General features: G+C 45.4%; 1 protein-coding gene across 3 annotated transcripts in view; it reads right to left on the bottom strand.

Annotated features, from left to right (window-relative positions):
* FMN2 (formin 2) overlaps positions 1–10,883 on the bottom strand; it is a 379,061-nt gene extending 368,178 nt beyond the window's left edge. For 2 of the 3 annotated variants that reach the window (XM_059145884.1, XM_059145885.1), the window contains exon 1: positions 9,130–10,882. In XM_059145884.1, the coding sequence (XP_059001867.1) occupies positions 9,130–10,699 (1,570 nt within the window). In that variant the 5' untranslated portion in view covers positions 10,700–10,882. Of the gene's footprint in view, positions 1–9,129 lie in introns of all 3 variants that reach the window. The other variant, XM_059145886.1, reaches the window with a different exon arrangement.
* Between the last annotated feature and the right edge of the window lie 7,648 nt (positions 10,884–18,531).

Raw genomic sequence — 18,531 nt, 5'->3', positions numbered from 1 at the left:
CCTCCCCCAGGGGGACTGTCTTCGGCTCTAACAATAGAGAAACGAAACGTGAAGAGCATCACCATTAGCAGAAAAGGTTAAGTGCTGCGACGGTCCCTTCCACAGAACTCCAGGCCGGATGAGACCTGGACGAAGCAGCTTTCTTGCCTGGGCCGGGGAAACCAGGGCACCATGAAGAGGGAAGAAGTGACTGCCCCGGGTCTTCCAGGAAACCGGTGACATCCTCTAGAAAGGGAGGCAGAGTGAAAGACGTCTCCGCCTGTGCTACTGTCGCAGCAGAGCTAGGAGCTTCCTGCTAAACTCACTCCTTCCCCTCCCGTGTGTGCAAAGCCACAGCTTAAGTGACACAGAATTCATTTCCATAGGAGCCCACTACGTTACCAGGCACAACAAAGAACGCTTCTGCTTGAAGTATAAAAAGAGGCAACTGAGTAGGAAAACGAGCATCATTTAAAACACCGTCCAGGCTTAATTTTTTCAAGAAATCATCCCATTGTCCCTGAAAATAAATAGACTATCTTCAGCTCATTGTGGCTCTGGTAGAACAGAAAATACAGCTTCGAGTAGGTTCAGGATATGTGGAAACTGACTGGATCGCAGATCGCAGAGGAGTGGAAGCCCTCCTATCCGGTCAGCACCTCCCGGGGCATGCTTGGAAAGGTGGAGGACATGCATGTTTCCCTTTCTCTCATCCACAGAGGCACCCATGTCAGAGAGTAACAATTCGCCCGCATGGTCAGAGTCCTCTTAGAGCATCCAATACCTGCCATTGTCTGTTCATGTAATGTCAATGCGGTAATACCTTGCTTTACTAAATAGCGTTTCAAATTGACTAGAAGTTGTATGTGTCGTATATTTGTATTTTTAATATTTAAAAAAAAAAAGCCTGGGAAAGTTTTCAGCCACTAAAATTACATCCAATAACTATCAAGCCACAAGCAGTAGTTATTTGTTTCTTTCTAATGGTCCCTTAATGCTAAATTTCATTAACATCAGGTTATTACTTACAACACACAAGCAGAAATAAACAGAGCAATAAAATTTTCTCTATTTCCTTACTTCTTCTCTCATCACCAATAAAATTTATAATTGGAAGCTCAATTACTGTATTATCATTGCTATTTTAAAATCAACCAAATATAAGATGTTCTTTCAAAACAAGTTCTATCAAAGTATCATTCTTTCCTCAGATTCAATCATACCTCAATAAAAACTATTAATTTTGACTGATCAAAAATGTTAGTAATTTTCCAGTTTGAATTCAATAGGAAGCCTAGATACCCAACTTGCTTTTTCCAAAAAAAAATGGTGGGGGGTTCCCTGGGTGGCTTAGTCGGCTGAGCGTCTGACTCTTGGTTTTATCTTTTTTATTTTTTAAGATTTTGTTTATTTATTTGACAGACAGAGATCACAAGTAGGCAGAGAAGCAGGCGGTGGGGGGGTGGGAAGCAGGCTCCCCACTGAGCAGAGAGCCCGATGCAGGGCTTGATCCCAGGACCCTGGATCAGGATCCCAGGACCCTGGATCGGCTCAGGGTCCTGGGATCAAAACCTGAGCCGAAGGCAGAGGCTTAACCCCCTGAGCCACCCAGGCACCCCCCCCCCCACCGACTCTTGGTTTTAGCTCAGGTCATAATCTCAGGGTCATGTGATGGAGCCCCATCTTGGGCTCCGTGCTCAGCGGGGAGTCCACTGAAGATTCACACTACCCCCTTCCCACTGTTCCTCCCCCAACTCATGCTCATTCTCTCTCTAAAACACATAAATCAAGTCTTTCAAAAAAAAAAAAAAAAAGTAGGTAAAAATTTTAAAAGTGGCAAACAATTATTCATAAAACCCTGGAATGCTAAGTGTCTGTCATATTCCTGGCACACAGCAGACACAGAAGAGACATTGGTAGATGTGTCGGTAGAGATTAGATGATGGACAGAATCAGGTGAGTATCCAAGGTGGAAGGAAAAGCAGAAATAGGTGAGAAAAAAGACCAAAGAATCCCTAAACCCCAAAAGCGTTCATAATATGATGCAGACGTTAAGTGTAGAGATACGGAAATAAATGATGCCAGTTAAGAGTAGTTGGTAAAGACACAAGAAATGAAAATGGGAATTTAAACAGCCCTTTCAGATGCTAAATCAAGAGACAAATAGAGTGTGGTCCAAGAGGGTAAAAACTTCAAGGCAAGGGCACAAATCCGGAAAATGAGATGTACATTCATAAAACAGCAAACGATTAGCTTGTCTCAAGTTGAGAGCTTACGACGGACACGGTGGGAGGTTAAGGGTGCAAAGTCAGGCCTTGCGTCCAGATGCTCTGCAGGACGAGAATCCGAAGGGTGTCTGCCTGCTGCCTCCTCTTCCCCAGCCCTCCTTTAAAAATGAGCAACTGCCCCAATCACACAGCTACACCTCCATCGTAGGCTTCCCTTATCCAAACTCTGAAGAAAACCAACAATCACAGAAAATGATAGAAGGAAAAAAATGATGAATAAATGGGAATAAAACAGTGATTAGGTACATGAATCAACCTTCTGCATACAGTTTCAGAGTTGTTTTGTTTTGTCTTAACCAATTTGGTTTTGGTCCACTTTGAGCAATGAAGTTTATTAAGGCAATAAACCAGGAGAGGAAAGCACACAGCACCAATTACGTGCCTCTACCAGACAGAGCCGTAGTGGCTTCATATAAACTATTTCATTTAATTTTCACATTATTAATGTGAAATGACTCCTCTAGCTTCATATGTGTAAGAAAAATTACTCGAGAGTCCCTTTAAAAAGCTAAGATACAAATTCATCTAGAATGATAGCAGAACAACTGCTGCACCATCATCCGACTGAATAGGTTCAGCAGTTTTTAATAGAATCAGAAGGAAACACAGCTCAAAAAGCATCTGTTCAATTTCAAATACACATTGCTTCTACCCTAAGCCTAAATGCACTTAGAAGTAGGCCAGTCCGCAGCTCATAAAGCAGACATTAAAACCCATCACTGGGGTACCTGACTTCAATCCAAACAGTCTTAAAGAAAACATGAGAAAGGATGTTGCAGATCAGACTAAAATGACTTAAGGGGGTGCCTAGGTGACTCAGGCGTTAAGTACAGCTCAGGTCATGATCCCAGAGTCCTGGGATGGAACCCTACATTGGGCTCCCTGCTCGGCGGGAAGCCTGCTTCTCCCTCTCCCACTCTCCCTACTTGTGCTCCCTCTCTTGCTGTGTCTCTCTCTGCCAAATAAATAAAAACGAAATCTTTAAAAAATAAAATAGAGAGATTTAAGAACAGTGTTTCCAGCCCTAGCTTTTGTTACCAAAATCTATTCTGATATAATAATTTGTTAATTTTATATCTATCCTGATAAAATAATTTGTTAATTTTAAGAAATGTCCAAATACAGGAAAAAGCAGAGCATGCATCAAAGCCCTTTACCCATTACAGTGAGATGCGTTATATACGCACATGAGGGATGATTTCTGACTTTCCTTCATGTGTTGGACATGAACGACAACCAGACTCTGTCAGATGCTAACACTAGAAATAAGACAGCAACTGTCCTCAACAAATTCACAGTTAAATCATTTAACAAGCTATATAAGAAAACCTGCACTCCTACACTGGAGCATCTCTACGGATATAAAAATCAAGATAACCTTTAGAAAAGCCAAAATGAGAGTCCTACAATCCAACAGCCAAAGCACAAGCCATTTACTAATTAGCTAGTCATTTAAAAGCTCACGGATACACTGCATTTCATTTTATACACAACAGATTTGCTTATCCAAGTCCACATCCTAGATGAAGCTTTGACTAGCTTACTGCCCTGAGGCAAGTTACTTCTCTTGTCACTGGGAAAAGAGAAATAAATAGCTTTATTTCGAGGTTGTTCTAAGGATTACAGAAAATTATGTAATGCACCACAGTGTCTGGCACTCAGGAGAAGTGGAATAAATAAAACTTTACATCATAATTATAGGATTTGCCAACCGATAACAAACTGATCAGAAAAATCAAATCAGAAGTATGAGGGGTGGCAAAGAGAAAAAAGACAGCCCCGTGAATGGACTAGCAGACGTCAGAAAGCAAAGACACAAACACTCAGAAACAGGAGACAGGAACCAGCAGCATGAACGCTTCCCCAATATTTTCACAGCACCTAACAATGACCTGCCTGATGATGACATTAAGCCGTTGAAAACAGATTAAACTTTGATTCCACGTGTTTAGAAAAGGACAGATCAGGGCATAATTGATTTTGGAGAGACTCCTATCAAAAGTGATTTAGCATTACAAATTTAGTATTTGATTTAGCATCACAAATTTAGTATTTTGTCCAAACCAACTAACCACAAAACTATTAACAAGCTTCTGCTAGACTTGATGGACAAAGGAACCTCTCAAATTTCAGAAGCCATTTTTTTCCTACTCAACATGGAAAAAGATGCATGTCCAACAAATTAACTGTGGAAAGATTTCAGTATGATGGCCTAAAACATTATCAATTGTTTTTTTTTTTAAGATTTTATTTTTTTATTTGACAGAGAGAGAGGGGGAGAGGCAGAGGGAGAAGCAGGCTCTCCGCCGAGCAGGGAGCCCAACACAGGGCTCGATCCCAGGACCCTGGGACCATGACCTGAGCAGAAAGCAGACACCTAACCGACTGAGCCACCCAGGTTGCCCCACATCATCAGTTTTTAACAGCCAACACAAAATAAAGTTTTGGTTTCCGTCTTCACTAAATGTTTTTCTATCTACCAAACAAATACAAACATGTGCCACAAAGATCTCTTTCCACTTGAATTTTCTCCCTACACTTGGGAGGCACTAAAAAGCTAACAACATCTGTTTCTTTCTCCAGAGCTGACAACCCTCACTCTGGTTTAAAAATAAAAGATGTTTATGGAGGCTTATAGATACAATGATCACCTGCTTCAAAGGCAGCTGGCGATTAATGGAGCCAAAGACATGCAAAATGAAGGCCAAAAAAACCAATTTCCCTGTTCCTCAGGCGTCTGGTAATATCCAAGAGGCCCATAAAACTGTAGAGGGTGGTAAAGAACCAAATGTGAAGCCAGATGACAAGAAAACAAACCGCAACAGAGAAACAGGGACGTGTATCCTTCTGGGTTCACCAAACCACTACAAGAACAGTTTCCCTGAGAGCTGCCTCGAGGGAATCTGGTTCCTCTGACCAATAACCCCTCTTCTTCCAGCCCAAGGCAGGCCCTTTCAATATCGAAAGGGACGGACGGGTCTTACTAAAAACAGAACTGAAACATCTCCTAAGTGAAGACTTAAAATTATTTTTTTATAAGTAGTTTTGACTCAATGTTGTCTTTCAGTACCAAACGTTTAAAAATGAGTACGAAGCAAGGACATTCAGGCTGGAATCAGTGGACTCAGCTTCTATTTCTGGCTCTGCCTCTGAATGAATCACAGGGTAACCTTGAGTCATTTCTTCTCTCTACCTACCTGCATTTCCCCACCAGTTACAAGATTAGGTTAAACCTATCACTTTCTTTTAGAGAACATGAGTGGGTGAGAAAAATATGTGGAAATGGCCACACAAACATCTACTGATCACTGACCAGCTAGATCCAAACATCAAAGACAAAGTCAGTGATGTCCATATATTTTTTTAAATATTTTATTTATTTATTTGACAGACAAAGATCACAAGTAGGCAGAGAGGCCAGCAGAGAGAGAGAGAAGGAAGCAGCCTCCCCGCTGAGCAGAGCCTGATGCGGGGCTCAATCCCAGGACCCTGAGACCATGACCAAAGAGACTTTAACCCACTGAGCCACCCAGGTGCCCCTGATGTCCATATTAAAACAACTCGAGCTACACTTCTGCCCTGCATGGTTAAAAAAAACAAAAACAACTCCCTAGAGAAGCCAACAGAATACAGATGCTTACTGAATAGGACTCCTTTAAGAGTCTGAAATTTCAAATTTGGAAAGACTTAGCAAATTAAAATAAAATGCAAGTAACAAACTTTTTTTTTCTCTTAGAGAAAACAAATCTTCAGCCTGTTTAGGGCCTACAATCACCAGGACTCTGATCAATCTTCCTGTGCGGTCCTCTTTCCTGACCAGCCCCTTTACCTGATGCTCCCACAGGATGGCACTGCACCTCCCCACCGTTCCTGCGTACTCAGGGAGCCCTGGAGAGGCAGAACCATGACTTAATGACCTTTGTATGTCCTGCCACTAACATATTGCCTGGTACAATGTAGATGTCCAGAATATACATATATACATTTGTTAATTTTAAGAAATGAATATATAGGGGCACCTGGGTGGCTCAGTGGGTTAAGCCTCTGCCTTCGGCTGAGGTCATGATCTCAGGGTCCTGGGATCAGGTCCCTCGTTGGGCTCTCTGCTCAGCAGGGAGCCTGCTTTGCCTCCACCCCCACACCTGCCTCTCTGCCTACTTGTGATCTGTCAAATAAATAAATAGAATCTTAAAAAAAAAAAAAAAATGGGGAGCCTGGGTGGCTCAGTCGTTAAGCCTTCCGCTCAGGTCATGATCCCAGAGTCCTGGGATCGAGTCCCACATCTGGCTTCCTGCTCTATGGGAAGCCTGCTTCTCCCTCTCCCACTCCCTCTGCTGTGTTCTCTCTCTCGCTGCGTCTCTGTCAAGTAAATAAATAAAATCTTTAAAAAATAAATAAAAATTTTTAAAAATGTATATTCAGAGTCTAATCTATTAGAAAGAGCAACCATTAATATTTATAAATGATAATGTGAATCATTATCATTTAAAAATATATATTCAGAGGGACACCCAAGCAGTGGGTTGGGCACCTGACTCTTGGTTTCCTTCAGGGCATAATCTCAGGGTCCTGGGATCTAGCCCCAAGTCTGGGCTCTGTGCTCAGCGGGAAGTCTGCCTGAGGTTCTCTCCTCCTACCTCTCCCCCTGCATATGCACTCTCTTTTAAATAAATAAATAAATCGTTTTTAAAAATACATACATATACATACACATTTATAAATGAATGATTCCCTAAAGAGGAAACATATGATTTTCTCACCAACATTAAATTCACAAAATTGACTCAAGAACTTTCCTGTTTTCTTCCTTCAAAATAGTCTTTCAGGGATTTGTTTTGTTTATATTTTTTATAATTTATCTACAGGGTATTAGACTATAAGCATTACTTTTAACTTAACCTACACAATAAAAGGAAGGGAGGAGAAGTTAGAAAGAGTGAGAGAGGGAAAGGGAGCAAGCAGTAAATAAATGAACAAAGTGAATAAAAAGAAGCTACTCTTAAGAATCTATAAATATAGGGCGCCTGGGTGGCTCAGTGGGTTAAGCGACTGCCTTCGACTCAGGTCATGATCCCGGAGTCCTGGGATCGAGCCCCGCATCAGGCTCCCAGCTCCACGGACAGTCTGCTTCTCCTTCTGACCTCCCCTCTCATGCTCTGTCTCTCTCTCTCAAATAAATAAAATTTTTAAAAAAATCTATAAATATAAAATAAAAGGTGATCCTTTAAATAAAAATTAAAATAAAAACGTAGTAAATACAAGTAACTACAACATTAATGGCAGTTAGCCAAAGTAGCTATGCCCACTGAGAAATGTCACTTAAGAAATGTTTTATAGGGGGGTGCATGGGCGGCTCAGTGGGTTAAACCTCTGCCTTCAGCTCAGGTCATAATCCCAGGGTCCTGGGATCGAGCCCCACATGGGGTTCTCTGTTCAGCAGGGAGCCTGCCCCACCCCCACCTCCACCCTCCTCCCTGCCTACTTGCCATCTCACTGTCAAATAATATTTTTAAAAAAGAAATATTTTATAACTAACCCATTTATCAAATGGATAATCAAAAACAGAGGATGTTAAACTTTTTAAATTACATTTGAAATTTTTTTTAAAAGATTTTATTTATTTATTTGACAGAGAGATCACAAGTAGGCAGAGAGGCAGGCAGAGAGAGAGAGAGGAGGAAGCAGGCTCCCCGCTGAGCAGGGAGCCCGATGCGGGACTCGATCCCAGCACCCCGAGATCATGACCTGAGCCGAAGGCAGCGGCTTAACCCACTGAGCCACCCATGCGCCCCACATTTGAAATTTTTAATCAAAGATTTATCACAAACCTACCAGCAATTGCATAAATTTTCATTCTTTTCTACTCCTTAAATTTTTAGTCAATATTTCCTTTAATAACTAAGAGTAGAAGAGAACAAGAAACAAACTCTCACTCTACCAGTAGGCACTTAAAAGGCCTTGGGACCTATCGGCCTATAAGAAAGGGTAAACTCACTGAATTACTTGCTTTTTAACCACAGTAAGTGGACCCCTTAGCTGGGCTTTCACGGTGCCCGTCAGAATCCATAACAACGGCTGAGGAGAGGTGCCAGCTGGGTTACATGTCCTCGGTTTTCTCAACTTCACTATCTCCAAGCTATGCCCTGTTTTGACTGCACATAAAACCCAATGAAAATGATTCCTAATATTCTATTTCATTATTTATTAACTTTCTAATACCATGTGTCAGATTTGGTCGCATCAGCAATCAGGAATGTCCCCTTAAGTTCAGTGAGTAGTGTACCCCGATGGCTGAGCTAGCACTACATATTACATACATACATACATACCCACACGTGTGAGAGCAGGCAGAGATCAACTCTGGATAGCACCGAAATAAATTATTTGTTTCTTGACCCTTGTCAAAGAATCATTAACAAGTTTTTTCTTTTTAATGCTGTGGGGATCAGGACAGAAAGAGAATGATGGCTCAGCTAACTATGCCCCCCCCCCCAAAAAAAGGGGTCGGGGGGAGTTGATCTGTCTGGTGGGACCCTGGGCATAGAGACCAGCACATGTTTGGGAGAAATGGACGGAGCCCTTTTTTGAGACAACTTAGGAGACGCAACAAAGCTGTCCTCCCTGGAAAGAAAAGAATAAAGAAAAGACGAAAAAAGAAAAGAGAGGAAAGGAACGGAAAAGGGGAAGGAAAGGAAAAAAGAGAGAAAAGAAAAGAGAAACAGGGACTTTACTGAGCTGGTGTGCAGGACCTGAAAGGATCCCCCCTAAGGCAGGGCTTGCCCGAGGCGGGTCTGGGCGTCTGGGCCGGAGCAGGTGACCGCGGGGGCCCCGATTGGCAGCCGCTCCGCCCGAGCGCACTCACCTGTGAACACGTTCTGGAAACCGTCCGCAGCCGCCGGCGCCCCAGACACCTTGGCGGCCTGCGCGGCGGGCGCCCCCCCGCTCCCCTCCGAGGCCGCCGCGCGCTCCAGCAGGTGCGCGGAGCCCCCGGCCGGGGGCGCGCGGCCGCCCAGCTCCTCGGTCCAGTCGGCGGAGCGGCTGAGGCCGCAGGCGAGGCCGCCGTCAGCCCGGGGCTTCTTGGCTGGAGCGGCGGCCGAGACCAGGGCGGCTCTGGGCCCCCGGCTCAGGGAGGGCTCCGGCCGCCTCTTGATCCTGGGGCTCTGGCTGGGGGACTGGGAGGGAGAGTGGTTGGGCGAGCTGAGCTGCCGCGTGGTGGTCTTGATGTAGCAGGGGGTGATGAGCGGGTAGGGCTTGAAGCAGCGCGGGCTGGGCGCGGGGCTGCTGGGCAGGGAGGCCGCCGCCGGGGCGCTGGGCCTGCCGGGCTCCCCCTCGGGCTCTGCCCCCGGCGCCGGGGGCCCCTCTCCCAGCCCCAGGCCCCACGCCTCCCCCGGAGAGTCTCGGCGGGCATCCTCAAATGCGTCCTCCTCGCCCTCCTCGTCAGTGTCCCCAGCCCCTGGCCCGGCGGCCGCGGCCGAGCCCTCTCCCGGCGCGGACGCGGGGAACGCGAAGGCGGTGGAGGAGGGCGAGTCTGCGGCCGTGGGCTGGTCCACGGGCAGGCCGGGCTCCGCCGAGGCCCCGGGGCCGCCGGGGGGCGGGGGCTGCTCGGGCGCCCGGGGCGCGGGGACCAGGCTGCCGGGCAGCTCGGAGCGCGCAGGCAGCGCCTGCTCCGTGTCCGGACTGCGAGGGGCGCCCCCGGATGCGCTGCTGGAGCCCAGCAAGTACTGGTCCAGGCCCAGGAAGGCCCCGGGCTGGGGGGAGGCGGCTGTGGAGGGCGCCGCAGGCTCCTCGGGGCCCTGGAGCAGCAGCAGCTGCTGCTGCTGTTGCTGGCGGATCGCCTGCTGAATGTCTGAAAGCAGGTCCTCCTGCTCCGTGGCCGAGTGAAAGCTGTAGATGTCCGTGTCCGAGCCCGAACTGGTCCTTTGTCCGTCCTGCGTCCCCGCGGCGGTCTCCAAACCCTCCAAGACCACCCTGCCCCCACCCCCAGCCTCGGCGGGTCCATGGTCCCTCGGGCGGGTTACCTCCAAGGGGTCGGCACCCTCGGTGTCCGACAGGCCCGTCTCGTCGGCCGAGAGGCTGAGGTCTGGCGTCTTGGTGACCAGAGAGTGCGCGCTGTCCAGCTCCCCGGCCGGCAGGGCCTGGGCGTCCAGCACGTCCTCGCGGGAGCCGCCGCTGCTCTTCCCCTTGGACAGGTTCTTCCTGATCCGCAGGTTGGAGAACACGGAGGCTCTGGATTCCGACTTGCTCTTCTTCTTGCCCGGCTCCCCGCCGCCGCCCCCTCCGCCCTTGCCGTGCTTGCCCAGCGCCTTCTTGCCCGCGCTCCCCTTCTTTGTGGCTTCCACATCCCTGGGCCCAACGGCATCCTCGGCGCCGCCTGCGCCTTCGTGCAGGGCTTCACCTGCGCTGCGCTTCAGCTTCCCGTCCTGGTTCCCCATGGCGCAACCCCGCTGCTCGGCCGAGGCGCCGCCGACACTCAGGCCATGCCCGCAGTCCTCGGCGCCCAGCCCGCACAGGGGGAGGCGCGGGGGCCGGGCCGGCGGCCGGGCGAGCCTCTGCGCGAGGAGGCCGACGCGCGTGCGGCCGGCCCTGCTCGCCTCGGCCGCTTCTCCGCACAATGCGCGCCCGCGGCGGCCGTGGCGGCGGCTGCAGCGCGGCGCGAGCGGGGCGCGAACATGCTCAGTGCGGCGCTCGGAGCCGGCCAATGGCTGCGCGGGACGCGGGCCGGGCCGGGCCCCCCGGTGGCCGCCGCCGCCGCCGCCGCCCCCGCCGCGCCCCTCGCCGAAGCCGCGCGCGGAGGACGCTTGCCGGGTCTCGGGCGCTTTCCTCTCCGCCGCGTGCACCGGACGCGTGGTCGCCGCGGGGCAAGTTCGCGGGCCGGAGGGGGCACCGCCAGCTTCAAGGAGGCGGGACCTGCGAGGGGAAAAGTTCAACAACAACAAAAAAAATCTTAAATGGGGAACACCTGGACCCACGTTCCAGTCTAGGGGAGCCAGAGTGTGGAGGCCCCTCCCCGGGGCCTTCAGGGCTCCTCGGTAAATATTTGCTGATTATATGCATGGATTATTCTTGAACACCTGATCGTCTTGAACAGTGTTAATGGGCTCGAGCGTACGGTTTGGGGAAGGTTCCCACATCCAGTGCGGCTCTGGTGTTTGATGCAGACCTTGCATCTGTCTAGAGGAGAGGACCTTAGCTGCCATTTCAGAAATTCATTTTTCAAACTTTTCTTGACAAAATGGTAAGGTGAGGAAATTAAAAAAAAAAAAATCCTAGGAGATTGGAGTTGATTAAAATGCTAATCTCCAAAATTCTACGTACTTACCATATAAATCAAATAGCATTTGTATTCCGAAAGAGTACAGATACTATAATTCCCAGAAGGTCAAACTCATCAATATTAAACATGCTCCTATTGTTGTTGCGTATAAAAAGGAAAAAGACAAAAAGGAAACACGCTTGTCACAAACACATGAAATCAGATGTTCTGGTATAAATCACTGCTTCCCAAGCAAACCCTTCAAGGCAAACTTTGTCCCTGCCTCTTTTCTAAAAGTTTATAACAGTTTGCTGTAACAGAGTCTCTTAACATTCAAGCTCCTATATTAATATAAAAATTTCCTTCACTGTAAATCTTGTCACTGTTACCTAGGAAATTTAGTTACCCATATTAAAAAGGCATTTTTAAACATCCTAGGTATCTAAAGAAGCACCAAGAGATTAAAGCAGCTTTAATCAATAATGCTACAGTAATTGAGTCACAGGTTCCTCGTTAACCACTTTGAAAATAAGGAGTAACTATCCGACATGTTAGAATTTTAAAGTAAGCCCGAAGGAGGAAAAAGTACTACATATTAGATGATGAAATTTAAATGCAGCAAGCAAATGTTCCTTTGAATATTGTGAACTACACTCTAAACCTCTCTCCTTAACCATTTGTACCAAAAAAAAAAAAAAGAAAAGAACAAAACAGTCCTATAAATCTTTTACGTAAAACTATTGTGTAGCAATAATTATGAGCATTTTTCAAATTATGTTCTTAAAAATAGATAATACAAAGCCAGGCAGCCAGGCATTTTAGGTGGCCTTTCTGAGTAAATGGTTTGGAGACATCAATTTTAATAACTCCAGCCTGTAACAACCCTGTCTCTCACCAGCTCTGGAGCACTTGCAAAGCCTTTGTTCCCTCTTTCACAGCGCCCTTCTAGAATGTAGGCTCCTCGGAGGGCACAATTCGCCCAAGGCTGTAGAATTTTCTGCCTGTTTGAACTTGAAGGTACTATGGATTTTTATTTTTGCTCTTTCCGTGACGTCTTTGACTCTGAACTATTTGGGGTGTGTTGTTTGTTTTTTGTTTGTTTACTATTTACTTCGGAAATATATAGAAGTTCCAGAGATAAAAAGGGAGAGAAGGCGGCAAGAAGGGAGGGCAGGAGAGAGGAAAAGGAGAGGGAAGCCTGCTGAAGCTCTCCCATCTTTTGAACGTGGAATGGCAGATGACAACTGTGTGGCGGTCACAGGAGACCAAGTTCTGCTACATGCAAAGGCTAGTTGGAAACTCACAAGTGTAGGCATGCAGGTAGGTACCCTCAATCCAATTTAATAAATGAATAAGTTCAAGCTAAGAGATTTGTCCAAGGTCACCAAGCAGCAAAGACAATACTTAAACCTATAGATTTAGGTTCCAAATTCTTTATAACAAACCACACTACATAGTTTATTTCTTCACGGACTGGTGAGGGCATTGCAAAGGCAAACAGTGCTTAGTAATCCCAAAGATGCCTGGGGCATGGCCTAAGCTTAACTCCGTTTAATCAAGATAAGATATCCTATCTCTACCTGAAAAAATCACATTTAACAACTAACAAATAATATTTGTGCCTGGCCAAATACTAAGTACCAGGATACAGAAAAGAAAGATCTTCTATATTCAAGAATCGAATCTAGCATAGCTGTTGGTAAAAGTCTTTAGGATTGGCCATCCCAAACAGGTCGCCAAAAAAGTATATTATTTGCTACCCATTTTCCAACAAAGGCAATTGGATATGGACTGTAAAATAAGGGAAGCAGATTGGAAAATGTGAAGCAAATGTTGAACTCCAAATCCTCGTATGCGTGTGTGAATGTAGCCGGGGAAAACTGCAGCTTGCTCAAACACTTGCTCAACTTGCTCAAAAAAAAAATTAAGTTGCTTTAATAGATGGATATGTGGATAGACGACCTAATAAAGCAAGTATCCTTAAATTTTGACTTAAGGAATGAAATTAAAACAGTAACTGAATAAGCAGCCCCCCTCCCTTCACTCCGACCCGAGTTCCATGTGGTTTCTTTTTCTCTTCTTCCAGCGCGTCTCCTTCTCCATCATTCTCTCAATTCAGCTTCTCTTAACGCTGAAATAAATGTTCTGATGCCTGTGTCTTTAGTTTTCTCAGCTTCATCTTAATGGGATGTTTGTGAATCTCCAACAAAACGGTCAGAATGGATGTTAATATCCAACCCGCCCTTTTCTCTGGCAGGTGAATGACCTTCTCTTGAATGACAACTCCAGGGGCGCCTGGGTGGCTCAGTGAGTTAAGCCTCTGCCTTCAGCTCAGGTCATGGTCTCAGGGTCCTGGGATCGAGCCCTACTCTCTGCTCGGCAAGGAGCCTGCTTCCCCCCCCCCCGCCCCCCCGCCCGCCTCTCTGCCTACTTGTGATCTCTGTCGGTCAAATAAATAAATAAATCTTAAAAAAAAAAAAAAAAGAAAAGAAAGACAACTCTGTCCCGGTGTCACCTGCTAGGTCTTGGTCTCCTCAGTCTGCCTCTCTGTCCTGACTCCAGACTCTTGGACCCACTTTCTGGACAACAGCTCCATCGTCATGTCCCCACTCAAACCCACCGCATCTGAAAAAGGACTCCTCTTGTCTGGCATATCTCATCCTCCATTATTGTTTTGCTCAGTAAAGCACCACAATCTCTCCAGTGACCCAAACCCAACTTGTTACTACCTCCTGCCTTTCCCTCAGTCCCCACAATTTGCCTTAATTACCCACACGAATTACCCCCCCCCACGCACAAAAAAAAAAAGCTAAAGAGTCCTGGTATTGAGTCTCCAGATGTACCCTTTGTAAATAAAGTTGGCCTTTCTACCTGAAAGGGACCATCCAGGGACTCTTAAGTGAGTAATCAACAACTATTTAGAATTATCTATAGAAAACCCACTGTTAAGCCCACAGTTTACCTTGTTCAGTAGCAAGAAGCAACAAAAAGCATTCTAAAGACAGAGCCAGTAAGAAATTAAGATTGAAACAGCTAGGGGCGCCTGGGGGGCTCAGTGGGTTAAGCCTCTGCCTTCAGCTCAGGTCAGGATCTCAGGGTCCTGGGATCGAGCCCCGCATCGGGCTCTCTGCCTGCCTCTCTACCTACTTGTGATCTCTATTTGTCAAATAAGTAAATAAAATCTTGAAAGAAAGAAAGAGCTAATCCTTGGCCTGGAGAGCTCTGCTCTCTAGTAAAAATGTAATGTAAGCCTCATAGGTAGCATAAATATTCTAGTAGCCATATTTAAGATGCTAAAAAAAAAAAAAAAAACCAACAAAATAATATGAAGAATACATTTTGTTTAACCCAAAATATCCCAAATATTTCTATAAGAAATCATTAAAAATTATGAGGGAGATATATTGCATTCCTTTTTTCCAGTCTTTGGGATTTTGTGTGAACTTTAGTAATGGTGACACTTCCATTCACACTAGTCACATTTCTTAATTTTTAATCTTTTCTTAATTGTATTTATTTATTTGACAGACAGAGATCACAAACAGGCAGAGAGGCCAGCAGAGAGAGAGGGGGAAGCAGGCTCCCTGCTGAGCAGAGAGCCCAATGTGGGGCTCGATCCCAGGACCCTGAGATCATGACCTGAGCTGAAGGAAGAGGCTTAAACCGCTGAGCCACGGAGGTGCCCCTAGGCTAGTCACATTTCAGTTGCTTAATAACAATCTGTGGCAAAAGGTCACTTCTGACAGTGCAGCCTTAACCTTAGATTTTTCCAGAGCTTTTTGAGTAACTCTTAGAATCTGCAAACACTAATCCAAACTGCGTTATTAAGTTTCAAAATATTATTACACATTTTGATAGATTCAAAATGACACATGGGTAGTAGAACACTGTAGGTTTTCACATGTAAGCCTAACTTTTCTTATTTAACCTATTGTGGGGGAAAATTGTAAACCTTGTATTAACGATTCAGTTCAATAGAGATGAAATCGGGCCAAGTCCTTGCTCTTGACAGAGTTTGCCTCGACTACAATAAAAAGTCCAGGGAACAGACTTGGGAAGAGAGTCTAGTGGGGTCTCTGGCTGGCTCGGTCAGTAGAGCATGTGACTCTTGATCACAGGGTTGGGAGTTCAAGCCCCATACTGGGCCTAGGATTACTTTTAAAAAACTAAAAAGAGAGATTCTAGTATAAATATGGACAAAGAAAGAAGACTATATTCCACTGAGCACTTTGATGTTGGTAATCTTTTCTCTGCCTTTACTACTAAAATAAGGGCCGTCCACAAAAATTAGGTCAAACATACAGATTTTCATTAAACCAAAACACCACAAAAAGCTTGCATACATATGTGTTTGTCCTAATAGACATTGTTTTGTCTCTGTCTATTCCAAATGACGAACTTAATATTGGTTTAAATCATACTGCTCCTTAAAATCTTCAGAATTTATATCTATATTTTTTAAAGATGCTTTTACATTGAATTCTAAGCGTCACCATTTTCTCTTCAAATTTAAAAGCCAATCTAATTACCACGATACTAAGCAAAATTCATTGAATTACATCTGCAGATTAAATTGGCTTTATTCAGCAATTCATGAATTGGATAGGATCTCATCTAGCAAATAGAAAGGAACTCTATCAAGCTGCAGAAAAGGAAAGGTTTTTATTTTTTTTTAATTAAAAAATTTTTAATTAACATATAATGTATTATTTGCCCCAGGGGTACAGGTCTGTGAATCGTCAGGTTTACACAACTCACAGCACTCACCATAACACATACCTTCCCCAGTGTCCATCACCCAGCCACCCTCTCCCTACTCCCCAGCAACCCTCAGTTTGTTTTGTGAAATTAAAAGTCTCTTATGGTTTATCTCCCTCCCGATCCCATCTTGTTTCATTTTTTCCTTCCCTTCTCCCCAAACCCCGCACTTTGCCTCCCAAATTCTTCATATCAGGGAAATCATATGATTATTGTCCTTCTCTAATTGACTTATAAGGAAAGATTTTTAAAAGAAGAAAGAAAACGGGGGGGGGGGAGGAAATTATTAGCAAAGAATGTGTTGTTTTAGTAAAAGTCACCCTCCTAAAGAAAAAAGAAGGGGTCTATCAATGAATTACCTCCAAGGGCTAACCAGGAAATTTCAGGTAAAAGATCAAAAACAAGTGAAGAGGAAAAAATAAGGGTTTCAGTTTAGGGCCCATGGCTTGCCTGCTCTTTAAGAAACAAAGGCCTTAAACCTTTGCACTTTGTCACAGAAATTAAGAGGAACTTGTTCTGATCACAAATAATCCAAAAGAAGTTTGAAACTCACATCTCTCACTGAAGATCCTTCCAGAGAATTAGCCTCAAGTAATTTATACCTCCCTAGGAAAAAGCTGGTTGCTGGGCTTGTTTGGTTTTGTTTGTTTTTGGCAACACAACTGCAGTGGTTTCAGAGTGGAATTCGCCTCAGCTTCACTCTCCTCAGGAGAACGGGGGCAGGCAGGTGGGAGACTTTACTTCAGTCACCTGTGTGGAAACTTGAGCGCTCCATCTGTACACACAGGACTTCAGGTGACCGGCTGGGGGCTGCGGAGATTTTTCTCTCAACCACATAACCAGGTTTTCAGTAACAGTAGAGAAAAGCTGTCATCAGAATCTCGGGGCAAAGTGATTGTAATACTTACTGGGAATTAACTTACCAGTGTCTACTACGACACTTCCCTAAAGATTTATTTCTTTCTTTTAAAGAGAGAGAGAGCCTGTGAGCAGGAGTGCGGGGCAGGGGCACCGGGAGAGAGCGAATCCTCAAGGAGGCTCCTTGCAGAGCCCAGAGACCCAAACTGGGCCCCATGATCCCAGACCCCTGAGATCCTGACCTGAGCCCAAGTCAAGAGACGCTCAACTGACTGAGCCACCAGGTGCCCCTCTACCACTAGACTCTAAATATTTCCTCAGAGATTAGCAAGGTGAGAAAAGACAACGGATTTGAAGTCCGCCTCTCCTTGCCTGGGGTATCGTATTAAAGACGGCTGGAGCTATTTGGCGCTTCAGTGCTCCTCTAGTCTTCTAGATGCTTCCTAGCCAAGGAAATATTTTCTAGGCATTTCTTCCTCTGCCCTACTAAAGCTAGTGGGACTTCATTTAAGGCAGCGGCATATGCAAAATCTAAAAAAATGGCAATAAAGACTAAAATAGCTGTTAAGCAGTTAAGTGGTTTCTTTTGAAATTTAGAAGGTTCCCTCTTTGGATTTACCTGAGTTGTCAGATTTGAGGTGCCTGGAGAGGAAGGTGCAGAACAGGCTAACTTGTCAACACAAGAGTTTTATGGGCCTCAGGCAATGAGGCCAACTTAGAAAGCTTCCAAGTAAACCAAACTCAGTATGGAGGTTCCTCAAAAAGTAAAAATCGGGGTGCCTGGGTGGCTCAGTGGGTTAAAGCCTCTGCCTTTGGCTCAGGTCATTATCCCAGAGTCTGCGATCAAGCCCCGCATCCCTGACTCTCTGCTCAGCAGGGGGCCTGCTTCCTGCTTCTCTGCCTACTTGTGATCTCTGTCTGTCGGATAAATAAATAAAATCTTTTTTTAAAAAAAAGTTTAAAATAGAACAACCCTACGACCTTGCAATTGCACTACTAAGTATTTATCCGAAGAAAACAAAAAGGCTAATTTGAGTGGGCACATGCCCTCCAGTGTATATAGCAGCACTATCAACAATAGTCAGATTATGGAAAAAGCCCAAAAGTCCTCTGCTGAATGAATAATGAAGTTATGGTATAATAAATTAATGCCAGTGTTATTGAAATATCATTGACATACAATGCCATATAAGTTTGTGTAAAACATATATTGCACAATGATTACCACAATACATTTAGTTAACATGGCTTCAGATAATTACAGATTTTTTCCACCGAGATTCTTTAAGTGCATAGGACTTCACTTACAGATGGTCCCAAAGTGGTGACTAAAACGGTCTTGTTCTCTGACCTCAGGGAATTTACACTGTGAAGAATGAGGTAAGCCAGGCTTTC

This window comes from Mustela lutreola, chromosome 14 (assembly GCF_030435805.1).
Source record: "Mustela lutreola isolate mMusLut2 chromosome 14, mMusLut2.pri, whole genome shotgun sequence".
Lineage (NCBI taxonomy): Eukaryota > Metazoa > Chordata > Mammalia > Carnivora > Mustelidae > Mustela > Mustela lutreola.
The sequence above is the reverse complement of the archived record's forward strand: the minus strand, read 5'-3'. Positions and strand labels throughout refer to the sequence as shown.